This window comes from Ovis aries, chromosome 5, assembly GCF_016772045.2.
Source record: "Ovis aries strain OAR_USU_Benz2616 breed Rambouillet chromosome 5, ARS-UI_Ramb_v3.0, whole genome shotgun sequence".
Taxonomy (NCBI): Eukaryota; Metazoa; Chordata; class Mammalia; order Artiodactyla; family Bovidae; genus Ovis; species Ovis aries.
The window spans coordinates 35,637,981-35,662,635 of record NC_056058.1 but is presented as its reverse complement, the minus strand read 5'-3'; the positions used below and the strand labels follow the sequence as shown (position 1 = coordinate 35,662,635).

Sequence of the window (24,655 nt, the reverse complement as noted above, 5' to 3'; positions counted from 1 at the left end):
AGCTATCTATTAAAATCAATTGAGACATAACTTCCTATATACGGAAACCCTAAAGATCTCCCAAATCCCTGTTAGAACTAAAAAATGAATCAAACAAAGTAGCATGATAAAAGTCAACATAGAAGTTTCAGTTGCATTTCTTTACACTAACAATGAATACTCTAAAGAGGGAAGTAAGAAGACAATTCCATCAATAATAGCATCAAGAAGAATAAAATACTTGGGAATTAACTGAGGAGATAAAAGACTTATACAATTAAAACTACAAAACACTACTGAAAGAAATTAAAAGATCTACATAAATGGAAAGACACCCAGTGTTCATGGATTGGAAGACTTAGCACTGTTAAAAGGTCAATACAACCCAAAGTCAGCTACAGATTCAAAGCAATCCCTATCAAAATCTCAATGATCTTTTTTTTGGGTGCCAAAATAGAAAAACCAATACCCAAACTCATATGGAATCTCAAGGGACCCTGAAGAGCCAAAAATAATCTTGAAAAAGAAGAACAAAGATAGAGGACTCACACCTCCTGATTTCAAAACTTACTATAAAGTTACAGCAATCAAAATAGTGTGGCACAGACATGAAGACTGACATACATATGCACTGGTGGTCTCCGGCCCCCAGTTCCTGACATACAGCTTGTTGCAAATACCACAAGACTCGCGTTCTAACATTTAGTTTTTGATCCCAGTTCCTGACTCAGAGTGTCCAAAACTGTTGTAATTTCCTATGTGATAAGAACACTAGGAGCACCTTGTGTTCTAATATTTGTTTTTTGACCCTGATTCCTGAGAGACATCCAAAATCCCTTGGAATTTCTTGGATGACAACCTTGTCTTTTGTTCTGATAAGGTGACTCTTGGATAGGGACTGGTCATCAGACAGAAAAACCGTGATTAGAAACTTCAATTTTCAGCCCCAGAACTTCCCTACTGGTACAGTGGTTAAGAATCTGCAGGGAACTAAGGTCCCATATGCAACAGATAAGCTTGGGTACACTAGAGCCTGTGCACTGCAATAAGATCTGAGGCAGCCAGATACATAAAGAATTAAAAAAAAAAAATCTTAGCCCTACCTCCCAATCTCCAGAGAGGAGCTGGAAATGGTGTTAATAGTCAGTTGTGCCTAAGCAATAAAGCCTCCATAAATAATACCCTAATAGTACGAGATGCAGAGATTAGGCCATCTACATGCCAGGAGGATGGCGTATCCCAGCTTCTCTGGGACAGAAGCTGCCCTGCACTTGGGACCCTTCCGGACCTTGTCCTACATGTCTCTTTATCTGGTAGTTTTTCTGTATCCTTTATTATATCTTTTGTAATAAATCAATAAACAAAAGTGAATCCCTGAGGTCTGTGAACCATTCTAGCCAATTATCAAACCCCAAATGGGGGTCATGTGAACCCGAATTTATAGCTGGTCAGTAAGAAGCTCAGGTGGCACTGGAAGTGAGGGCAGTCCTGTGGGGCTGACTGCTTAACTTGTGGGATCTGATGCTAACTTCAGGCAGACAGTGTCCAAACAGAACTAAATTGAATCTGGGAGAACTGCTTGATGTGTGGAAAACCCACACATCTGTTTAGAGTAAAGGAGAAACAAAGAGGAGTTGCTTTTCCTACTCATTTACCTAACACCATGTGCTCAGTCATGTCTGACTCTTTGCAACCCCATGGGCTGTAGCCCACCAGGCTCCTCTGTCCATGGAGATTCTCCAGGGAAGAATACTGGAGCGGGTTGCCATGCCCTCCAGGGGATCTTCCCCTGGGACTGAATCCAGGTATCCCACACTGCAGGCTGATTCTCTGTCATCCGAACCACCAGGGAAGCCCACCATCTATAAAAATTAACTCAAAATGGATCCAAGACCCAAAAGTAAAACCTAAAGCTATATATATGTAACACTTAGGAAAAAACATAAGCTAAAAACTTCCTGACACTCGATTCGGGAATGATTTTTCTTTTGCTTTTTTAAATTGGCTGCACCGCATGAAGGATCTTAGTTCCCTGTGGACCCTGATTTGAAGTTCAGAGCCTTAACCAGTGGACCACCAGGGAAGTCCTAGAAACGATTTCTTCAAAGTGACACCAAAAGGCACAGGCAAGAAAACGAAAGAGACAAACTGGACTTTGTGACAATTTTTAAAATTTGTACAACAAAAGACACTATCCAGAGTAAAAAGACAACCCCAGAATGAGAGAATATGTTTGTGAATTATGTATTTGATAAGGAATTAACATTCAGAATATAGAGAACTCTTAAAACAACAACAAAAACACAACTTGATTAGGCAAAGGACTTGACCAGACATTTTGGCAAAGAAGATACACAAATAACCAACAAACACATGAAAAGATGTTCAACATCACCAATCATTAGGGAAATGCAAATCAAAACTATAAGGTACCACTTAACACCTGTTAGTGTGGCTACTACCGAAAAAACAGGAAATGAAAAGTGCTGGCCAGGATGTGGTGAAACTAGAACCCTTGTGCACCACTGGTGGGAATGTAAAATGTTACAGCAACTGTGGAAAACAATGTGCAGCTCATCAATAAATCAAAAACAGAACTATCATATGACACAGCGATTCCCCTTCCGCGTGTGTACCCGAAATAAACGCAGTCGTGAAGAGCCACCTGTGCACCCACGCTCACAGTACTGTCCACAGCAGCTAAGACGGGAAATAATCCAGTGTCCATTGCCAGATAAGGCAAATGAGCAAAATGTATGTATACGTAAAATGGAGTATTATTCAGCCTTTAAAAAGAAGAAACTTTTGCAATATCCTACAAGAAGGATGAACTTTGAGAATGTTATGCTAAGAAAAACAAGCCAGTCATAAAAAGACAACTACTACATGATTCCACTTCTATAAAGTATTTGGAGCACTCAAAATCATAGCAAAAGATAGTAAACTTGTGGCTGCCCTGGGCTAGAGGAAGGCGGAAATGGGAGTTACTGTCTAATAGGTGTAATTTCAATTTCACAAGATGAAAGGAGTTATGAAGATGAATGATAATGGTTGCACAACATTACAGATGTATTTGCTATTACTAAATTGTATACTTAAAATTGCTAAGATGGTAAATTTTCTATGTATTTTACCATGTTTTAAAAACTGGAGGAAAAACACATTTTTGATGTGAGATGAACTTCAACTTGATTAAAAGGTTCTGAAGTACTACAATCAGATTACTTTGTTTTCTAGGCATCAAATAAATTGATTTTTTAAATTTTTCCCTTCCTCCTAAAAAAGGGATACTTAAAGCCGCAGGAATTGCTTTAACAAAGAGAGATAAACATCAGGAACAAATGCAGTGGGACTTCCCTGATTAAGTCCCTGGTTAATTCAGTGGTTAAGAATCCACCTTCAAATACAGAAGACATAGGCTCGATTCTAGTCAAGGAACTAAGATTCCACACGCCTTGGGAGATAAGACTGAGCACAACTAGACAAGCACACCACTACAACAAAACCCCTCTGGGAAGTGGAGTTTCTGGTGAATTATTAAATTCACTCAACAAACAGTAACTGACATCATGTGGCAAGCACCACAAAGAAATCACAGTTCTGATCCCCAATAAGTTTGTGGCGTAAAAAGACTTGTAAATAATTAGATTATGACAATGACCATATACCGGTAGTAAACAAATCCAAGTGTTCCAGGGGACTCAGGATGATATCAAAGTTCTGAGCTGAAACTGGTGGAAGGAGGTGTTTCAGGACAACAGGGGAATATGCACAGAGGCATAGAGGAATGAGAAAGAATGTCACATTAGGGAAACTAAAAAATATCCCTGGAATAGAAATAGAAAGGGTAGAATATGATAGAGTTGAACAGTGAAATAGGAGCCAGATCATGAGAAGTAAAGAAAGATTTCATGCTGGTTTAATCAATACAAAGCAAACAAAAAAATCTTAATGAGTGACACAATCAAATCTTTGCTAGAAAGATTATTCTGGAAAAACTAAGAAGGCTAAATCAAAGAGGAGAGAGACTTGAAACCAGGAGCACTGGTACAGATACTGATATAGTTCAAAGTATATTGAAATGTAAGTATAAACTAGGGTAGAGGCAATGCAGATAGAGTGCGTGTGGTGGATTTTTTGGTTTGATTTAACTCCACTGCAGACAGTGATTACAGCCATGAAATTAAAATACCTTTGCTCCATGGAAGGAAACCTATGACAAACCTAGACAGTGTATTAAAAATCAGAGACATGACTTTACCAACAAAGGTCCGTCTAGGCAAAAATATGGTTTTTCCAGTAGTCATGTACAGATATGAGAGTTGAACCATAAAGAAAGCTGAGTGCTGAAGAACTGATGCTTTTGAACAGTGGTGCTGGAGAAGACCCTTGAGAGTCCCTTGGGCAGCAAGATCAAACCAGTCAATCCTAAAGGAAATCAACCTTGAATAGTCACTGGAAGGACTGATGCTGAAGCTGAAGCTCCAATACTGACACCTGATGCAAACTGCTGATTCACTGGAAAAGACTCTGATGCTGGGAAAGAATGAAGACAAAAGGAGAAACGGGCAGCAGAGGATGAGATGGTTGGATAGCATCAGTGACTCAATGCACATGAGTTTAACCTCCGGGAGATGGTGAAGGACAGGGGAGCCTGTTGTGCTATAATCTGTGGGGCTGCAAAGAGCTGGACATGACATATGGACTGAACAACAACATTTAACTCTAACATGAATTTATAAACATTAATACATATACACATGCATATATGCTGAAAAAAAATTCCACAGATATTTAGCATGAAAACACTTTCTCTTCTAAATTTATTCCAAGAAACTGACAGTCTCATGAAATAAGAGTTTAAAGACACACATATACAACTGGAAGCATTAACATCAAATCTTCAGTTTTATTACTTACTTTTTGCTATTCATTTTAAGAAAAAACATAATATGGATAAATGGCCACTAAGATTTCCTAAATATATTAAAAGACCGTTAACTGGCCCAAAAGAAAATTGACAAAATTAATCTTTACCAATATTCACCTCAAAGACAGGCAGGGTTTCCCCAGTGGCACAGCAAGTAAGAATTCACCTACAATGCTGGAGACGGTTTGATCCCTGGGTGGGGAAGGTCCCCTGGAGAAGGAAATGGCAATCTACTTCAGTATTCTTGCCTGAAAAATTCCTTGGACAGAGGAGCCTACAGGACTATAGTTCACTGGATTGCAGAGTTGGACACAACTGAGCATGCACGTGCACACACACACACACAGATTTGCTTCTAAAAGAACAGCCGCAGTACAGATAATCCTCCACTCAGAGTAATTTGAATTTATACTGCTCTGCCAATTACACAAATGTTATTCCTGAAAACACTTAGAGGAATGTATAAATGATGGCCAGCTCACTCTAAAGAAACAACCCCAAACTTGAATCAACTTGATCACAAATGCCTGTAATTGTTACATAAAGATGTAACAAACAAAAGCCCAGCAAGAACTACAGAATCAGTTTGTCCAAAAGCTTACAAGAAGACAATAACTGTGTTCTTGAATAACAGCACTCAACAAGACAAAATGTTAATCACATCCTCTCAAATTCATTTATAAATTAAATAAAATTTCAATTTTATGAAGCTGATTACAAAATTCTTTTGGAAAAGCAGGTAAACAAGAAAATCTGTGAAAATCTTGAAAAAGAGCAGCAAAGAGACCACCTCTTTAGATTAAAATATACTATCTCTTGTTCAGTCGCTCAATCATGTCTGACTGTTTGTGATCCTATGAACTGCAGCACACCAGGCATCCCTGGCCTTCACTATCTCCCTGAGTTTGCACGATACAATTATGAGTAGTATGTGTAAGATGAATGGAACAGGAAAGAAAGTTGAGGAACTGACTTAACCGCATACAGAATTTTGTACTGAGAAAACAATTTCAAAACAAAGAGCAAAAGAAAGTTTAAAAATAAACAAAAACAAAGAAAAACGCTTGTAGACCCTATTTCTTAGCTTTAGGTTTACAGGAAAACTCAAAGTATGGAGAGTTCCTATACTCCCTTCCCGATATCCACTTCCCCGTTACTAACGTCTTGCAGTCTTGTGCACGTTATAACTGCATTAACTAAAGCCCACAGTTTACATTAGGGTTCACTCTTTGTCGTACACTTTATGGGTCTTGTCAAATACATAATGTCACGTATCTATCATCATGGTGCCATAAAGAGTTCCACTGCCCTAAAAGTTCCATGCTCCATTTGTTCTCTCCTGTCTAACCCCTATCCCTGGCAACCACTGATCTGTATACTATCTCTATAGTTTTGCCTTTTTCAGAAAAGCATATAGTTGGAGTCAGCTATAGAAGCTTTTCAGACTGGTTTCTTTCACTTAGCAATATTCATCTAAAGTTCCTGTGTGTCTTTTCATGACTTGAGAACTCATTTCCCCCCAGCCCCGATGGAATAATAATATTCTATTGTACGGATGTACCAGTTTGTTTATCCATTTATATACTGAAGGACACCTTTGTTTCTTCCACCTTTTTGGCAATTGTGAATAAGGCTGCTATAAACATCTGTGTGCAGGTGTCTGTGTGGACATCAAGTATTTTTATTTTACTTTTATTTAATTTAGGTAAATACTGCTGGATCATATGGTTAAGACTATGTTTACTTCTTCTTTTTTTTTCTTTTTTGGCTGCACCGCTTGTGGGATCCTCATTCCCTGACCAGGGATTGAAGCCAGGCTGTGAGAGCTCAGAGTCCTAACCACTAGACCACCAGGGAATTCCCTAAGACTATGTTTACTTTTTTAAGAAACTGCATAACTGTTCCAAAGTAGCTGTACTATTTTGTATTCTCACTAGTAATGGATGAATTTCTGTTGTTCCATATCCTTGCATTCGGTGTTTTACATTTCAGCCATTCTAACAGTTTATGGTGGTTATCTCATTGTTTTAGTTTGCAATTCCTTAAATGATACTTGAAGTTCAGCATCTTTCATGTTTCTTTATCATCTCCTGTTTATTTCTTCATTGGTGAGGTATCAGTTCAGATCTTTACCCTACTTTGTAACTGAGTTGCTTCTTTACTGCTCAATTTTAAGAGCCCAACCATACAACTGTTTAGAAGAAAACATGTGAATTCTTCTACTGCCTAAGTGTGGGGAAGTCTTTAACCATGACTCAAAATTCATAAGCAATAAAGGAAAAGATTTTGTATTACACAAATAAAATTCTGTGTTAAAAAAACCCCACAACATGAGTGTGGTCAAAAAACAGCATCATACAAAATGAAAAGAGCTGAGAATAACACCTGCAACTTATTTAACAGGTGAACAGTTAACATCCCTAATGTATGAATTAAAAAAAATACAGAAGAAAAAGGATGGCACTTCTCTGGTGATCCAGTGATTGGGACTCTGTGCTTCCACTGCAGGGGGCATGGGTTCAGTCCCTGGTCAGGGAATTGGGATCCCACATGCTTCAAAGTGAGGCCAAAAAAAACCCAGAAAAGGATAACTTGCTACACAGGTGGGTAAGTGGACCATTCACAGAAAAATAAACTCAAATGGTCTTTAAAAATATAAAAGTTGATCAACCTCACTCATAAGGGAAAAGCAGATTAAAAACTACACTAAATTTGACAACATATTCTATTAGTCAGGTTGTTGGGGCCCTCAAACATTGCTAGTGGGAACATAAAATGGTACAATCCTCAGAAAGAAAATTTGGCAATATCTAGCAATGTTACATATTTATATGTATATATATGTATTTAACCCTTTGACCCAGAAATACTAAAAAAATAAAATGTTAAGTACACAAGGCTACTTACCATTATGTTATTTATTATAACAAATAATGAGAAATAACCCAAATATCCAACAGGAGGGGGCTAAATTATGGTATGTATACCGTATATTTACATAGCTGTAAATATCAAAGAGAGAATTTCCTACATTGCCATGCAGTGATCACAAGAAAATAATAAGTATAAAAAAGCAGGTGGAGAAAAGTGTGTAATAAACATCACCATTTATCGGGGGAGTCATAAATATATTTACTTAATGCTTACATTTTTAAATAAAAGGGTTTGTTCTCTTTTTAATTCTAAGCTTATATAGGAGTAGCAGAAGGCAGGGAACAGAACAGAGTATAAGGGAGAGTAAAAGGAATTAGATTTCTTTAAATATATTGCTACATGTAGATTTGACTTTGGAATCATATTGCTGTTTTATAAAACAAAATTTAAAAAACAGCAGCACCAACAATCCCTAAACATCACAAGTAAAAATCAATGTAGAGACAGTAGCGTAACAACTCAAAACTATGCCACATGACTTGAAAACACAGTGAAATTGGCTTCCCTGGTGGCACAGTGGTAAACAATCTGCCTGCCCATTCAGGAGACACTGGTTCAATCCCTGGGTCAGGAAGATCCCTTGGAGGAGGAAACTGCAACCTACTCCAGTATCCTTGCTGGAAAATTCCATGGACAGAGAAGCCTGGTGAGTGGGTTACACTGACCGTGTGCATGCTCAGTTGTGTCTGTCTCACTGCAGACATAATGAGATGGACGTAACTGAGCATGCACACGCAACTGACTATACATTCTACAATAAAAAGGCTTAAACTGTTTCAAATAATCATACTGTTGTTACTAGTAAGGGTATTATTTTGAGACACTTAAAGTGATGATTATGTGATAAAGCAAATGAATCATCATGATAACCTCATTAAGAACCACATTTTTCGGTATAGAGAAAGGAGAGGGGAAACATAATGCAGAATTTTAACTAGCAGTCCTGAATTTGAATTGGAAATATAAAACTGTTTCATCATGAATTAAATAAATACAAATATATGTGTGTGTCTGTGTTATACATGTATTTCCTAGTTCAATTAACTAAAAAGTTCTAGAACAATCCAAGAGCAATGAGCCAAGGCACACATACATTTCCTGGAGAAATGGCTAATTCAAGATTCAGGTAGAAAATGCGCAAGATGAGTCAAACATCTCACAACATCAGAAAGCTAGAAAGCTATCAAAGGCTACTGGGGCCATGACAATATAATAAAAAGTCTTTAGGAACAGAAACACGAGGCTCTTACAAACTCAAAAGGGAAATATTTTCTGTGATTCTGAAAAAATAAAATTGTGCATCTATTAGGTTTTCCTTAAAAAAAGGTCACCGGGAACCAAACTAACACTCACAACTGTCTAAGATGGCCCAATCTAAGCATCAATAAGCACAATGGCATGAAATGTACAACATTAAATATGTTTACATCCATGACTTCATTGCAAATTTAAAAAATTTACAATTAAAAATTTAAAAATCTGGCTGGTTACTTTCTAGGATGCTGGGAATCAACTCATTACTTAAAAACTAATAACTGAAAGGATTAAATGTTTATTTTGCCTTGATTATACATACTGTGTGCTATGCTTAGTCATGTCTTCCTCTGCAATCCCATGGACTGTAGTCCACCAGGCTCCTCTCTCTCTTGGATTCTCCCAGCAAGAATACTGGAGTCCGTTGCCATTTCCTCCTCCAGGGGATCTTCCCAAACGAGGGTTTGAACGCAGGTCTCCCACACAGCAGGGAGATTCTTTACCAGCTGAGCTACCAGGGAAGCCCTATACATACTATAACTTAGTGTAACTAAACAGGTGAGGGAACATCTATCTTTATAGAAGACTCCCAATTAACAAACAAAGGAAGACAGAATCAAAATGTCATCACATTGCATGTGAAAAGACTAGGTAAAATCTAATGAAATATAATGTATTAATATTAAGCTTATAGAAAATGTATCCAAGGACACTAAAACTATAAGCTAGATTTGAGTTTTCAAGTGAAAAAACTTTACAAAGTTTAATTAACACTTAATTCCCAAATCAGTTAATTCTGTATATGTGAAAAATACCAGACAAGTCTTCTGTTTAAAATACTTTCTGTATATACTCTTTTTGAAGAGGACTTGCACTCCTTAGCTGCTGCTGCCAAGTTGCTTCAGTTGTGTCCGACTCTGTGCGACCCCATAGACGGCAGCCCACCAGGCTCCCCCGCCCCTGGGATTCTCCACTGGAGCGGGTTGCCATTTCCTTCTCTAACGCATGAAAGTGAAAAGTTAAAGTGAAGCCGCTCAATTGTGTCCAACTCTTCGCGACCCCATGGCCTGCAGCCCACCAGGCTCCTCCGTCCATGGGATTTTTCAGGCAAGAGTACTAGAGTGGGGTGCCATCGCCTTCTCCGCAAGTGTATGTTAAGCTACTTGATAAGTGTTTGTCTTCTAATTCCAATTTTAAAAAAGGACAACATTCTTACAAATTCTCAATTCTACTCTTTTATCAAATATTCCCTGGAAAAATACAGCAATGTAAAAAAAAATGTGCACAACCGAACAATCTCCCAAACAGCCTCTTTTTGGATAGAGCCCTAGTATTTATCAGGTACTTTACATGCACTGTCTTATAGCCTTTAAGAATCCAAGACACCCTTTCATGATAAAAATTTAACCGGGAATAGAAGGGAACTTTCTCACCCTGATCCAAGAAACATTCATAGCTGACACAGACACAGAGGACAAATTTGTGGACAAGGGGGGTGAGAGGGGAGGAGGAAAGAGAAGGTGGACTGTATGGAGACAGTAACATGGAAACACGTTATTACCATGTGTAAAACAGCCAGCCAGTGGGAATTTGCTGCATGACTCAAGGACTCAAACCAGGTCTCTGCAACAACCTAGAAGGGATGGGGAGGGAGATTCAAAATGGAGGGGACAGAGGTATACCTATGGCTGATTCATGTTGATGCTTGGCAGAAACCAAAATAATACTATAAAGCAATTATCCTTCAGTTAAAAATACATAAATTAAAAAAAAATACAGCTAGTATAATAATGGTCAAAGACTAAATGATTTAATCCTAAGATTAGGACAAGACAAAGATGTTTACTCTGACCATTTTTATTCCACATTATATTAAAACATTTAAGCAAGAAGTGGGGGAAAGGCATCCAGATTGGAAAATAAGAAGCAAAACTATTCACAGATAATATAATCTTATATATAGAAAAAACTAAAAGTTTTTAAAAAAATGAATAGAGAACTAAAAATGAGTTCAACTAAGTTGAACAATACAAAATCAGTATACAAGAATCAGTTATATTTCTGTATTTCTATACACTAATAATGAACCTGAAAATAAAATTAAGAAAACCTTTCCTTTCCCAGTACCATCAAAAAGAATAAAATATGTAGGAATAAATCTAATAAAAAAAAGTACAAGTTTTGTACACAGAAAACTACAAAACATTGAGAGAAACTAAAGATGACTTAAATAAATGGAAAGATTCTCATATTCCTGGACTGAAAGATTTAGTATTAAGATAGCATGGCTCCCCATATTGATCTAGGGTAAACAGCAATTTCTATCAAAGTTCCAGCTGGTAATTCCTATCAAAGTCCCAGCTATCTTTTTTGCAGAAATTGACACAGGTGATGCTACAACTTATTTGGAAATGAAAAGGATCTAGAATAGCTAAAACAGTTCTGAAAATGAACAACGTTGGAGGAGGACTACTTTCTGACTTCCACTATTACACAACTGCAATAGTCAAAGACAGTGTAGTAACAGCATAAGGATAGATACCAATGAAACAGAAATGAGAGTCCAGAAATAAATCCTCAGTTATGGTCAACGGATTTTAAACAAGGGTTTCAAGGTTATTCAATAGAGAAAGAATAATCTTTTCAAGAAATGGTGTTGGGAAAACTGGATATCCACATCCAAAAGAACGAAGTTAGACCCCGATCTAAAATCCATTAACTAAAAATGAATCAGACCTTATACGTAAGAGCTAAAACTACAAATCTTAGAAGAAAACAGGTGTAAATCTTTGTAGCCCTGGATTACACCATGGTTGCTTAGATATGACTGCCAAAGGACAAGCAACAAAAGATAAAGCAAGTAAATTGGACTTCATCAAATTAAAAAACTTCCAAGACACCACTAAGTGAAAAGACAACTCAGAGAATGGGAGTAAATATTTTGCCAATGATATATCTGACACAGGACTTGTACTCAGGATAAAGAATACTTACTACTCAACAACAAGAGAAATAGCCCAATCAAAAAATGGGCAAAGGACAGAAATAAACCCACTCACCTATAGTCAATTAATGACAAAGGAGGTGAGAATATGTAAAGGAAAAGACACCCTTCAACAAGTGATACTGGAAAAGCTGGACAGCTACAATGAAATCAGAAACACTCCCTCACACCATACACAAAAATAAAAATGGTTTAAAGACCTAAATATAACGCACCAAGCCATAAAACTCGTAGAAGAGAACACAGGCAAAAATACTTGGACATAAATCACAGCAATGTTTTCTTAGATCAGTCTTTCAAGGCAAAAGAAATAAAAGCAAAAATAAACAAATGGGGCTTAATCAAAGGTTAAGGCTTTTGCATAGCAAAAGAAAGCATCAAAAAAGGGAAAAAAAAGGCAACCTAAAGGAATGGCAAAAAATATCTGCAAATGATGCAACCAACAAAGGTTTAATATCCAAAATATTACAAACATCTCACATAACTCACCATCAAAAAACCTCCCAAATAACGGAATCAAAAAATGGGAAGAAGACTCAAATAAACATTTCTCCAAAGACACACAGATGGCCAACAGGCACATGAAAAGATGATCAACATCATTATCTATTAGAGAAACGCAAAGTCTAAACCAAAATGAGTTATCACGTCACACCTCTCAGAATGGCCATCATAAAAAGAACACAAATAACAAACGCTGGCAAGGATGTAAAGGAAAGGGGAACCCCGCACACCACTGGTGGGAATGTAAATTGGTGTAGCCTCTGTGCAAAACAGTATGGAGGTTTCTCAAAAACTGAAAGCAAAACTACCATATGAGCCAGCAATTCCATTCCTGAGTATATACCTGAAAAACACAAAACAAAAAAGGTCAAAATGTGGACTCCCCAGGTGGTCCAGTGGTAAAGAACCCACCTACCAATGCAGGAGACACAGGTTTGATCCCTGGTCCTGGAAGATTTCCACATGCTGCGGGGCAACTAAGCTCACGTGTCACAACTACTGAGTCCAAACACTCTGAAGTCTGTGCTCTGCAACAAGAGAAGCCACGGCAATGAGAAGCCAACACACTGCAAGCAAACAGTAGACCCTGAGTTGCTTGGCAACTAGGGAAAGCCCGGTGCAGCAACTAAGACCCAACACAATCAAAATAATTAATTAATTTAAAAATTTTGATGTATTAAAAGAGGTGACACTTTGCCATTTGCAGCAATGTGGACAGGCTGGGAGGGTATTACGTTAAGCTAAGTGAGTCAAAGAGAGGAAGACAAATACTATACACTATCACTTACATATGGAATCTAAAAAATGCTATAAACTAGTGAATATAACACAAAAAGAAGCAGACTCACAGACAGAGCAAACTAGTGACTACCGGTGGGGAGAAGGAAGATAGGAGGAACGATATAAGGATGGGGATTAAGAAGTACAAAAAACTACGTGTAAAATAAGCTACTAGGATATACTGTACAACACAGGAAATACAGCCAATATTTTATAATCGCTATTAAATGGAGTAAACTTTTAAAACCTGCAAATCACTATATTGCATACCTGTAGCTTATATAATATTGTACACCAACTATACTTCAGTTAAAGGATACAGCGTGTACACATACACACACATGTATGTACAATGAAATATTACTCAGCAATAAAAAAGAATGAAATATTGCTATCTGCAGCAACATGGCTGGGCCTGGAGAATATCATACTAAGTAAGACAGAAAATCAATCTGACTTCAGTGTTGACCATCTGGTGATGTCCATGTGTAGAGTCTTCTCTTGTGTTGCTGGAAGAGGGTGTTTCTCTTGGCAAAACTCCAGTGCATTCTCTTGGCAAAACTCTATAAGCCTTTGTCCTGCTTCGTTCTGTACTCCAAGGCCAAATTTGCCTGTTACTCCAGGTGTTTCTTGACTTCCTACTTTTGCATTCCAGTCCCCTATAATGAAAAGGAATCTTTTTTGGGTGTTAGTTCTAGAAGGTCTCACAGGTCTTCATAGAACTATTCAACTTCAGCTTCTTCAGCTTTACTGGTCGGGGCATAAACTTGGATTACCATGATATTGAATGGTTTGCCTTGGAAACAACAGAGATCATTCTACAATTATCAAAATCATAATGAGGAGAGTGAAAAAGTTGGCTTAAAGCTCAACATAGAAAATGAAGATCATGACATCTGGTCCCATCACTTCACGGGAAATAGATGGGGAAACAGTGGAAATAGTGTCAGACTTTATTTTGGGGGGCTCCAAAATCACTGCAGGTGGTGACTGCAGCCATGAAATTAAAAGACACTTACTCCTTGGAAGAAAAGATATGACCAACCTGGATAGCATATTGAAAAGCAGAGACATTACTTTGCCAACAAAGGTCCATCTAGTCAAGGCTATGGTTTTCCAGTGGTCATGTATAGATGCAAGAGTTGGACTGTGAAGAAAGCTGAGTGCCAAAGAATTGATGCTTTTGAACTGCGGTGTTGGAGAAGACTCTTGAGAGTCCCTTGGACTGCAAGGAGATCCAACCAGTCCATCCTAAAGGAGATCAGTCCTGGGTGTTCTTTAGAAGGACTGATGCTAAAGCTGAAACTCCAATACTTTGGCCACCTCATGCGAAGAGTTGTCTCATTGGAAAAGACTCTGATGCTGGGAGGGATTGGGGGCAGGAGCAGAAGGGGACGACAGAGGATGAGATGGCTGGATGGCATCATCGACTCGATGGACGTGAGTCTGAGCAAACTCCAGGAGTTGGTGATGGACAGGGAGGCCTGGTGTGCTGCGACTCATGGGGCTGCAAAGAGTCGGACATGACTGAGCAACTGAACTGAACTGAAACTATAGTGGAGGTAATGAAGATAATGGAGACCTCCCTCAAAAGATCCCATGCATGTACTGCTACACTCAGTGGCCCCAGCCTGCAGCTGGATACCCACAGGCAAGTCCGAGACAGTCTCCTGTGGGGTCACTGCTCCCTTCTCCTGGGTCCTGATGCACAAGGTTCTGTTTGTGCCCTCCAAGAGTCTATTTCCCAGTCCTGTGTAAGTTCTGGCAGCTCTATGGTGGGGTTAATGGCGACCTCCCCCAAGAGGACTTATGCCATACCCACACCCAGAGCCCCTGTCCCTGCGGTAGTCCACTGCTGACCCATACCTCCACAGGAGATGCTCAAGCACAGTTCTGTCTCAGTCTCTGTGGGGTCCTTGGGACCTGGTGTGCACAAGGTTTGTTTGAGCCTTCTAGCAGTTTCTGGTGAGAATGGGGTTTGCCCCTCCTACCATCTTGCTGGGGCGTGGGGTATCTCTTCAGAGCCACTCTAGCACCTACTGTCTTACTGCAGTTTCTCTGACCTTGGACGTGCGGTATCGCCACATGGCCGGAAGGACTGATCATTGAAAGGACTGATCACTGATCACTGTTCACTGTAAGGACTGATGTTGAAGCTGAAACTCCAATACTTTGGCCACCTGATACAAAGAACTGACTCATTTGAAAAGACTCTGATGCTGGGAAAGATTGAAGGCGGGAGGAGAAGGGAATGACAGAGGATGAGATGGTTGGATGGTATCACTGACTCAATGGACAGGAGTTTGAGTAAACTCTGGGAGTCGGTGATCGATAGGGAGGCCTGGCGTGCTGCAGTCCATGGGGTTGCAAAGAGTCAGACACGACTGAGTGACTGAACTGAAGACATAAGAAGATAAATATCATATCCCTTATCTATGGCATCTAAAAGTAATACAAATGAATCTATATACAAAAACAGAAATAGACTCATGGTTACTAAAAGGGAAAGGAGTAAGAGGAGAGATGAGAGATAAGTTAGTAAGAGAATGGGATTAAAACCCACAAACTACCACACATAAAATAGACAAGCAACAAGGATTTACTGCGTAACACACGGAACTAAATTCAGTATCTTTTTTGTTTAGTTGCTAAGTCCTGTCCGACTCTTTTGCGACTGCATGAACTGCAGCCCGCCAGGCTCCTCTGTCCAATTTTCCAGGCAAGAATACTGGAGTGGGTAGCTATTTCCTTCTCCAGGGATCTTCCTGACCCAGCGATCGAACCTGGGTCTCCTGCATCCAGATTCCTTACCATCTGGGCCACCAGGGAAGCCCTAAATGGCCAATAAGCATAAGAAAAGATGCTCATCATTATTTAGGTCATTAGTGAACTAGTGAAGTCACTCAGTCGTGTCTGACTCTTTTCGACCACATGGACTGTAGCCTACCAAGCTCCTCTGTCCATGGGATTTTCCAGGCAATAGTACTGGAGTGGATTGCCATTTCCTTCTCCAGGGGATCTTACCGACCCAGGGATCGAACCCGGGTCTCCCACATTGTAGACAGACGCTTTACCATCTGAGCCACCAGGGAAATCCATTTAGGTCATTAGGGAAATGCAAATCAAAACAATGAGATAACATCTCACACTTTTAGAAAGGTTTCAAAGATGAATGATTAATAAATGTTAGTAAGGATGTGGAGAAACAGGAACCTTCACATACTATTGCTAGGGAAAATGGTATAACTACTTTGAAAAATTTTGGCAATTTCTCAAAAGTTAAAGTTACCAAATGACCCAGCAATTCTACTCCTAGTTGCAATGAAAGCATGTCCCAATAAAAACTGGTGTACAAATTTGTAGCAGCAATAATAAGCTAAAAAGTGAAAACACTACAAATGGCCATCGACTGAAGAATGGATAAACAAAATGTGTTTTATCCAAACAATGAAATATTACTGGCCATAAAAAAAAATGAAGTACTGATACAGGCTACAATATGGATGAATTTTGACAACATTATGCTAAATGAAAGAAGTGAGGCACTAAAGGCTGTGTAGTGTATGATTCCATTAATACCAACTGCCCAGAACTGGCAAAATCCATAGAGACAGAATATAGATTAGTGGTTACCCGGGGTTAGAAGGAAAGAATGGGGATTGACTGCTAATGGGTTTCTTTCTGAGGTGACAGAAATGCTCTGGAAGTAAACAGTGGTAATGACTGCACAACTTTGTAAATATACTAAAACCACTGAACTGCATACTTTAAAAGGATTAATTTATAATTTTAAAAGGGTTAATTTATGACATGTGAATTATATCTCAATAAAACTGCTATTAAAAGAGCCCAAGACATAAAACTAAAACATCAGCGGTTAGAAAATTAGTAATGATCAGAAAACGTAAGAAACTGGACAGAAAATAAAGTTTAAAAAAAATCTACATAAATATACAAAATTCCACAGTGTTTCTATTGGCAACCACTTAGAAATAAACAGGTATCCCATTCCCAGGGTGAGCAAAATTACAAAATACCTAGAAATAAGTTTAAAAAGGAACATACAAAAATCTAAAAGAAGTTACCAAAAATATTTTAAAGGACATGTGACATCTGAATAAAGAAATGTACACGTTCCTGAACTTCAATCAGTCCCAAATTAATATATTATTTTAAGCAATTTCTGTAATTCCATGGCTGCACAAAATGATTTTTAAATGTACATGAAAGAACTTGTAAGAATTACCAATAATTTAAAAAAAGAATAGGGAAAGAGTCCTGTCCGCTCAGATATTAAAATCTGATATAAAGCTGGTATTATTAATTCAGTAATGCTACTAGCAAATAGGTTATCGAAAAGTATAAGAGGACTACTCAAATCAGTTGGGGGAGGAAATGACTATTTAGCTAACCTACAGTCTTTACTGGAAAAATATGAAGTTGGTTTCTCATCTCATATATACAGAAATTAATTCCATATGGATTAAAGACCTGATTTTAAAAATAAATCTGTAAAATATTTTGAAAACAATAGAGAACATTTGTATAAGCTCATTAAGTAGAAGGCATTCTTACACAAAATAGACAATCAAAAGGCCAGAAAGAACAAAAAAAAACACGACAATTTTAAACAAGTGTAAGTGAAGAGATAACAAGCAAAGATAAATGATGTTATGGAAGAAAATATTTGCTATACATGTCCAGTGTAAAGAACTTGTACAAACTGATAAGAAAATGTCAAATAATCCAAAAGAAAGTGAAAAAGGATAAACAGGGAATTTATATAATAACTAACCATAAATGGCCAAAAGAACTTCAATCTCATCCACAATCAGGAGTTTATAAAACAGTGAATTTGAAAATCAGCACATTTTATTTGGCAACCAGAAAACATAACTTCTATATAATGTGGGACACATGCATTATCTCTATTTTTAAAAAACAGAGGCTGATAAGCCAATCCGTCACTCTTATGTTCCTACTCTTTCCCATTTGAAATAGCTTAAAACAAGTGTTTGCATTAGCTGTTCAAATTCAAGTGACTGCAAAACAAAAATCAAGAATTATAACTACCACTATCATTAGAATGCAAGTTGAGAAAAGGACTCTCAAAATTTAATCAGATTGACAAAAACTGAAAAGATACCATCCAATGCTGGCAAGGATGTGGAGAAACAGGTCATCTCACATCCTCTTGGTGAGACTGTGGGCTGCCAAAACTTCCTGGAAAGTAGTCTAGCACATTTTTAGGATTCTGTTTAGAATTAAAAGCCCTGCTTTATCAGCTATATCTCCTAGATCCATCCTTAAATTCCGTGAGCACTTCCTTCACTTTCATGTTCTAACTGAAGCTTGGCTTTTCCCTAAAAATACTCGCTCTGAAGCCCTCTCTCCCATTTTCTCTCTCAAACCCGTGGGTATGGAAGTGAGAGAATGGTGCTCCTTGTTCATTCCCACTTTAGGGGATTCTTCTTCCCTTCTCCTTAAAAACTCCATCTTCATGTAGAGCAGGTTAAGAGAATTCACATTAGCGATGATTTCCAGGATTAGAATCACACTCTTGGACTTTCTTTATCGTGTTCTCTGTCTTAAAAGTGTCCCATACTATTTCCACTGGCCCTACTCACTCACCTGTAGTTGAAAACAAAATCAAAACCTAAACCCAGAGAGGTAGTGTTAGGTGACAGGAAAGAGCACCAGACTTCTGGATTCTAAGCTCATCACTAACCTTAGGTAAACTATATCCTGATCCTAGTTTACTCACCAACACCAGAACCTACACCATGCTTATTGGGAGGACTTAATGATACAATGCATCTAGAGCACTTTGAATAAAGTAAATGTTCGATAAGCGTTTGTGTGTATGTGTTAGTCACTCAAGTCTGCCGTGTCTGACTCTGACCCTACGGACTGCAGCCTGCCAGGCTGCTCTGTCCATGGTATTTTCCAGGGAAGGATACTGGAGCAGGTGGCCATTTCCTTCGCCAGGGGATCTTTCCAACTCAGGGACTGAACCTGGGTCTCCTGCATTGCAGACAGATTCTTTACCATCTGAGCCACCAGGGGAGCCCAATAAGTGTTTAAACAACATAAAAATAAAAACACCTTCAAATCTCAAATTTCATACTCCTGTACAAGAAGAAAAGAACTCTTTCTCTACTGGCCACGAATAGCTCCTTTAGTCCCTTCTCTTTGCCCATATCATTCTTCTCCAGGTGTTCAAACAAAACCTAGAGGCAGTATACCAGGGAAGTCTGCTACACTTGGAAATTTGGAAAAATGGACTTCAATACAAATGACCTTTCCCATATTTGCATTAGCTCCTCTAAAAACTCATTATTTCCCATTTGAAGCAGCCTAAAACAAACATGGCATCAGTTACTCATATTCAACTAGATCCAAAATAAAGAGGAGAAAATAACTAGAAAAATCTTAAAAGACATAAGACAGACTCAGAATCTGATAAATATACCCTAAGGAGTTCCAATCAAATCACATGTCACAGAAACGGTGAAACAGGAAGAAACCTGAGATTTCCAAAATATTTCACTTTTTGCTAATTTCAATATATAAAATGAAGCAACAAATTAAAAACCGACTCCTAGCAGTGTCATCCTGTTCTGATCCCTGTGGAGAGCCCAAGCACATACTCCATACTTTTAGTGATGCAAACTTGAAACCCAGTGTTATTTCACTAGAGAGTTAGAAAAAACCTTTGGTGGGTCCTCATGCCTACATATTAAGCTTTAAACCACTGAACATTGCTCTGAAAAGGTTCCAAAATCTGGCTCTAATTTACCTTTCCAGTCTTATTTTCAACTTCCAATTCTCCAAATCCATCACAACAAACACATTCCACATTATTTCACAGTCATATCTCAGCTCTGAACATGTTTCTGCCCACCTCCAATCATTTCATTTGTTCTTCAAAGTGGCAAAGAAGAGTGGAAGGAGTCCTTTAAGTTCAGACCAGACCCACTAGATTTCTAATTCCATCCCCACTGCTTAATAGCTTAATTATCTGGAGAAAATACTTCAAAAGACCCATTTCCTTACCTAGGAGGCATATCACCTGTGGCACCTTTACAAGGCTATTGTGAGAATTAAGCATAATCATTATAAACTGTTTAGCACCATGCCTGAGGCACAGTAGAAACTTAATGGTAACTACTAAGCCATCTTCTTTACCCCTCCCACCTTCATCAATACTATTATTCCCTAAATTTCCTTTGTTTATACCACTATGTTTATTACACTTATGAGCAATAATATACTGAAAAATATCCATTATTTACGTATATATCTGGTTTCTCCAATAGCTTATAGGCAAGATGGCTATGGGTATGGATTTCTAAATCTCTGTCACTTACTACTTCAGCAAATTACCTGGCCTCACAGAACCTGTTTCTTCGTTAATACACTGAATCGGGGTTAACACCTTACAGTGTTATGAAAAGGTTTAAAAGAGCTGATGTACATCAAATACCTGGTATAATGCTTGACACCTAGTAAATTTCGGAGTGTTAATGGTAATCCGGATGGTGAATCTAATCCAAGCAATTGCTTAGAGAACACACAAATGTAAAATGTACTTGCCTTATTAAATAAAGCAATCTTAATACAATTCTAACTTGCTACTCACCTCTCTTATTGATAGAAATATCCAGTGAAGACAAAAACAGAGGTTCCCATGCACTTTATCTCAGAAATGCTACCCCATATTCATGTTCTTCCAAGACCAGACTTAGTACTTCACGACTTATGGTTCACATCACCTCATTAGACTTTAAAACCATATGGGGGCTTATCCCTCAAGAGTTGTAAGGAATAAAATGATCTGCCAAAGTTAAAGAAAACTCTGAAATTAGTGGTCTACCAGGAAGCGGAAGCTAGTTGTCCGCTCTTTATTCATTCTAATTCTAATCTGCTGTGTCATCCATTTCTCTACTCAGAACTCCAATCAAATGTCAACTACTTCTATGACAGTATTTTCCAATCTATATGCTTCCAACCCACTGCTTGATTTAAGAGAAAACACTTCAAAATTAACTGCAGTGAAATCAAGGAAACCACAGAAGAGCTAGAACTTACAAAAAGGAAAAAAAAAAGTATTAGTGCACTGGCATTCCACTTTCAGCTGTATACTGCTACTCCCACGTGTTGCATAGCATCACCTCAAGAACGCAGGAAATGCTGAGGAAATGCAAGGAACCCGGCTTTAAATCTGACACCATAACCTACTAGTTGTGTAAACCAGGCCTGTTACTTCTTAAGCCTCATATCCCTCATCTTTATAGAGACTGTAACTATTATGAATCTCATAGGGCCATTGTATTAAATACAATTGTTGTATTAAACAATTAAATTCTTGTATAAAATACATGAGTGTGCCAAATGTTTTAGCAAAGTACTTACAACACCACACTCAATAAATGGTGTTCTAACCATCTGGTGTTATTGCCTGAGCACTACAGTTCTTGGTAAATACCGTGGAATTAATGAATACTTAGCACAGTTTATATTAGGAAATAAGTGTACCACTAACTTTAATTCTACCCTAAGTTAAATAAGGATTAACAGTTGCAATACTGTTTGAAAGAAGTTTACTGTTTATGAAGCCCTTTTAAACATCCATAAACTCACTGTGATCTCCACAACGTCCTTAGGGGGTAAACACTTAAGATATGTACCACAGAAATAAACTGGTACCCACTAGGGTAACACAGAGCCAAGGTAACCTAAGTTTCCTCCAACCGGATTCTCCAGCTCTGGGATAAGGTGTTTAGTGTCAAAAGTTTTTAACCTACACATCCACTAAAACGAGGCAGACTGCAGCAAGTGTACCATCCATCCTCCTCAAGCAGAGCCAAGCGCGTGAGTCCAAGAATCAGCTCCAGGAAATAAACCCCTTCAGAAGGCACAGATGACATTTACAACGCGGCATTGTTTCAATACGAGGTGTCCTCCCACACCTTTAGGGTGGGGGCCATTTCTGCCCCCACCCTACCAAAGCGCCCAACACACGACCTGGCACCTAAAAAGCCATCAATAAATGTTTGTAGAAATGGTATGGGAAGTTGCTGAAAGGCTCTAACAGAGACCCGAAACGAGGCCAACTCCACGGTGGGGATTAAGCATCTCAGCGGATCCACAGTCGTGGGCGGAGAGGGTCCAACCGGTAACCTGGCTGGAAAGGATGGCTGAGGACGGGCACTGCTAAAGGAGAACTTGGAGAGCTGACCCTCTGATGAGAGCGAGAGCAGGTCTGGCCGCAGCCATTCCTGGAAGGCCGGGGACAGAGGTTCGGAGGCCGGGGGCACCTAGCAGGGCAGTTGGCGGCTGGGGGGGAGGGGGACCTTCTGCTGGTCTGAGAAGAATCTCGGGCCCAATCTGAGCAGGGTTCTGGGCTCCTCTAGGGACCCACTCCCTAGCCCGCGGCAACATTCGCTGCACCGAGTGCTCGCTGCTACCTGAAACTGCAGCAGCTTCTCTGTCTGCTCCTGGGTTAGATCCCGCTCCTCAGGCGCCGCCATTTTGCCGCCGCCTCTACGCTTCTGACCCGTCCGCACCGTCACCCGCCGGAAGTGACCTCAGCAGCAACCACATCCGGTCTGAACGGCCGCCGGCGCTCAACTGCGTCTGCGCGTGCCGGCCCAACCCAGGGGCTGGGGAGGGGTGGAAATGGTGATAATTTCCGCCGCCAGAGGGCGCCTTCTCTCGTGCCGACCCCGAATACTTCCGAAAATAGTCGAGGAACTGTGTGGACAAGTCGCCTTTTGGAGTCAGGCGAAGGCAGGATAGATCCTTGAAAGAAAAGTTATGACCAACCTAGACAGCATATTAAAAAGCAGAGACATTACTTTGCCAACAAATGTCCGTCTAGTAAAGCTACGGTCTTTGCAGTAGTCGTGGGAGTGAGAGTAAGGAAAGTTGAGCGCCGAAGAATTGATGCCTTTGAACTGTGGTGTTGGAGAAGACTCTTGAGAGTCCCTTGGACTGCAAGGAGAGATCAGTCCTGAATATTCACTGGAAGGATTGATGCTGAAACTGAAACTCTTAATACTTTGGCCACCTGATACAAAGAACTGACTCATTGGAAAAGACCCAGATGCTGGGAAAGATTGAAGGCAGGAGAAGAAAGGGAAGAGAGAGGATGAGATGGTTGGATGGCATCAGCGACTCAATGGACATGAGTTTGAGTAAACTCTGAGAGTTGGTGATGGACAGGGAGGCCTGGCATGCTGCAGTCAATGAGGTAGCAAAGAGTCAGACACGACTGACTGAGTGACTGAACTGAGATGAACTGAATAAGTCAGGATCTTCCAGACTTACGACCCTTGAATAGACCGCAGAGCCAAGAGGTTCCGAATGCTTTGGTTACTCCCGAATGTCACTAGACAGATTTTGCCTGCTCTTTAAGCATTTTCATCTCCAGTGTTTCAGAATATTTCTTAAGAAATTGTGGCCATTCCGAAATATCAGTCATTTGATGTTTGATTCCTGCCATGATGTTTCCAAAAGCCCCTGACCATCTCTAGGAGGTTCCGAAAGCCCCCGAATACTGAGCCAGGGGCGGGAGGCATTTCCCCTCGCCGGCTTCGAACCAGAAGCTGGAAGATTAGGGGCTCATGAAAATTGTTGGGACTTGGCCACCTGGGCTCTGCCAGACGTAGGCATAGCTCTCTGTCCACTCCTCTTGGGACTCTGCCCCTGCCTGCCGGAGGCCTTCTCGGGTCTCTGTCCTCTGCCCCGTCTTCTCTGTGAGCAACCGAAGGAAGATCCTATGAGTGGGATTAGAGGACCTGGATTCAGGTTCCAGTGTCCACGTGGCAAAGTACCGGACATCCTTGAGCAAACTTCCTGCTCTCTGGTCTAGTTTTGCCACTGAGGGAATGAGGTTCACCGGCAGCCCCGGATATGCTGCCTTATCTCACTCTCCTTGGAAGCAGCCCCTCACCCTTTCTACTACCTTATCTCCACCTCTCAATGTCTGCCTTCTTCTGCACTTTCCTTTCCCCTTCAAACTCTCCACCTCTCTTCAGATCTATTTTCATTTCCATTTCTTTTCTCCAGCCACCTGTTTTTTCTGTCCAATCTCCAGAAGGCTTTGGGAGGCAGAGGTGTCAGGGTCTGGTGCCTACTTTTCCATCAAGTGTCTGTCTAACTCCTAGCAAGGCACTCAGCCTCCTGGGCCCCACTCTCCTCCCTATCTGGGGTATCTCACGCCACCAATTTCACAGCATTTAAATTGCTGAGACAGAACCCGAAGG

At 39.7% G+C, this 24,655-nt stretch overlaps 1 protein-coding gene across 2 annotated transcripts in view; it reads right to left on the bottom strand.

The window, feature by feature from the left end:
- Positions 1-22,941, bottom strand: part of FAF2 (Fas associated factor family member 2) — a 69,168-nt gene extending 46,227 nt beyond the window's left edge. The window contains exons 1-2 of one of the 2 annotated variants that reach the window (XM_012178259.3): positions 22,856-22,941; positions 10,659-10,730 (exon numbers count right to left, since the gene is read on the bottom strand). In XM_012178259.3, the coding sequence (XP_012033649.1) occupies positions 10,659-10,730; positions 22,856-22,918 (135 nt within the window). In that variant the 5' untranslated portion in view covers positions 22,919-22,941. The remainder of the gene's footprint in view (positions 1-10,658; positions 10,731-22,855) is intronic. The other variant, XM_004008699.5, reaches the window with a different exon arrangement.
- Positions 22,942-24,655: the final 1,714 nt, after the last annotated feature.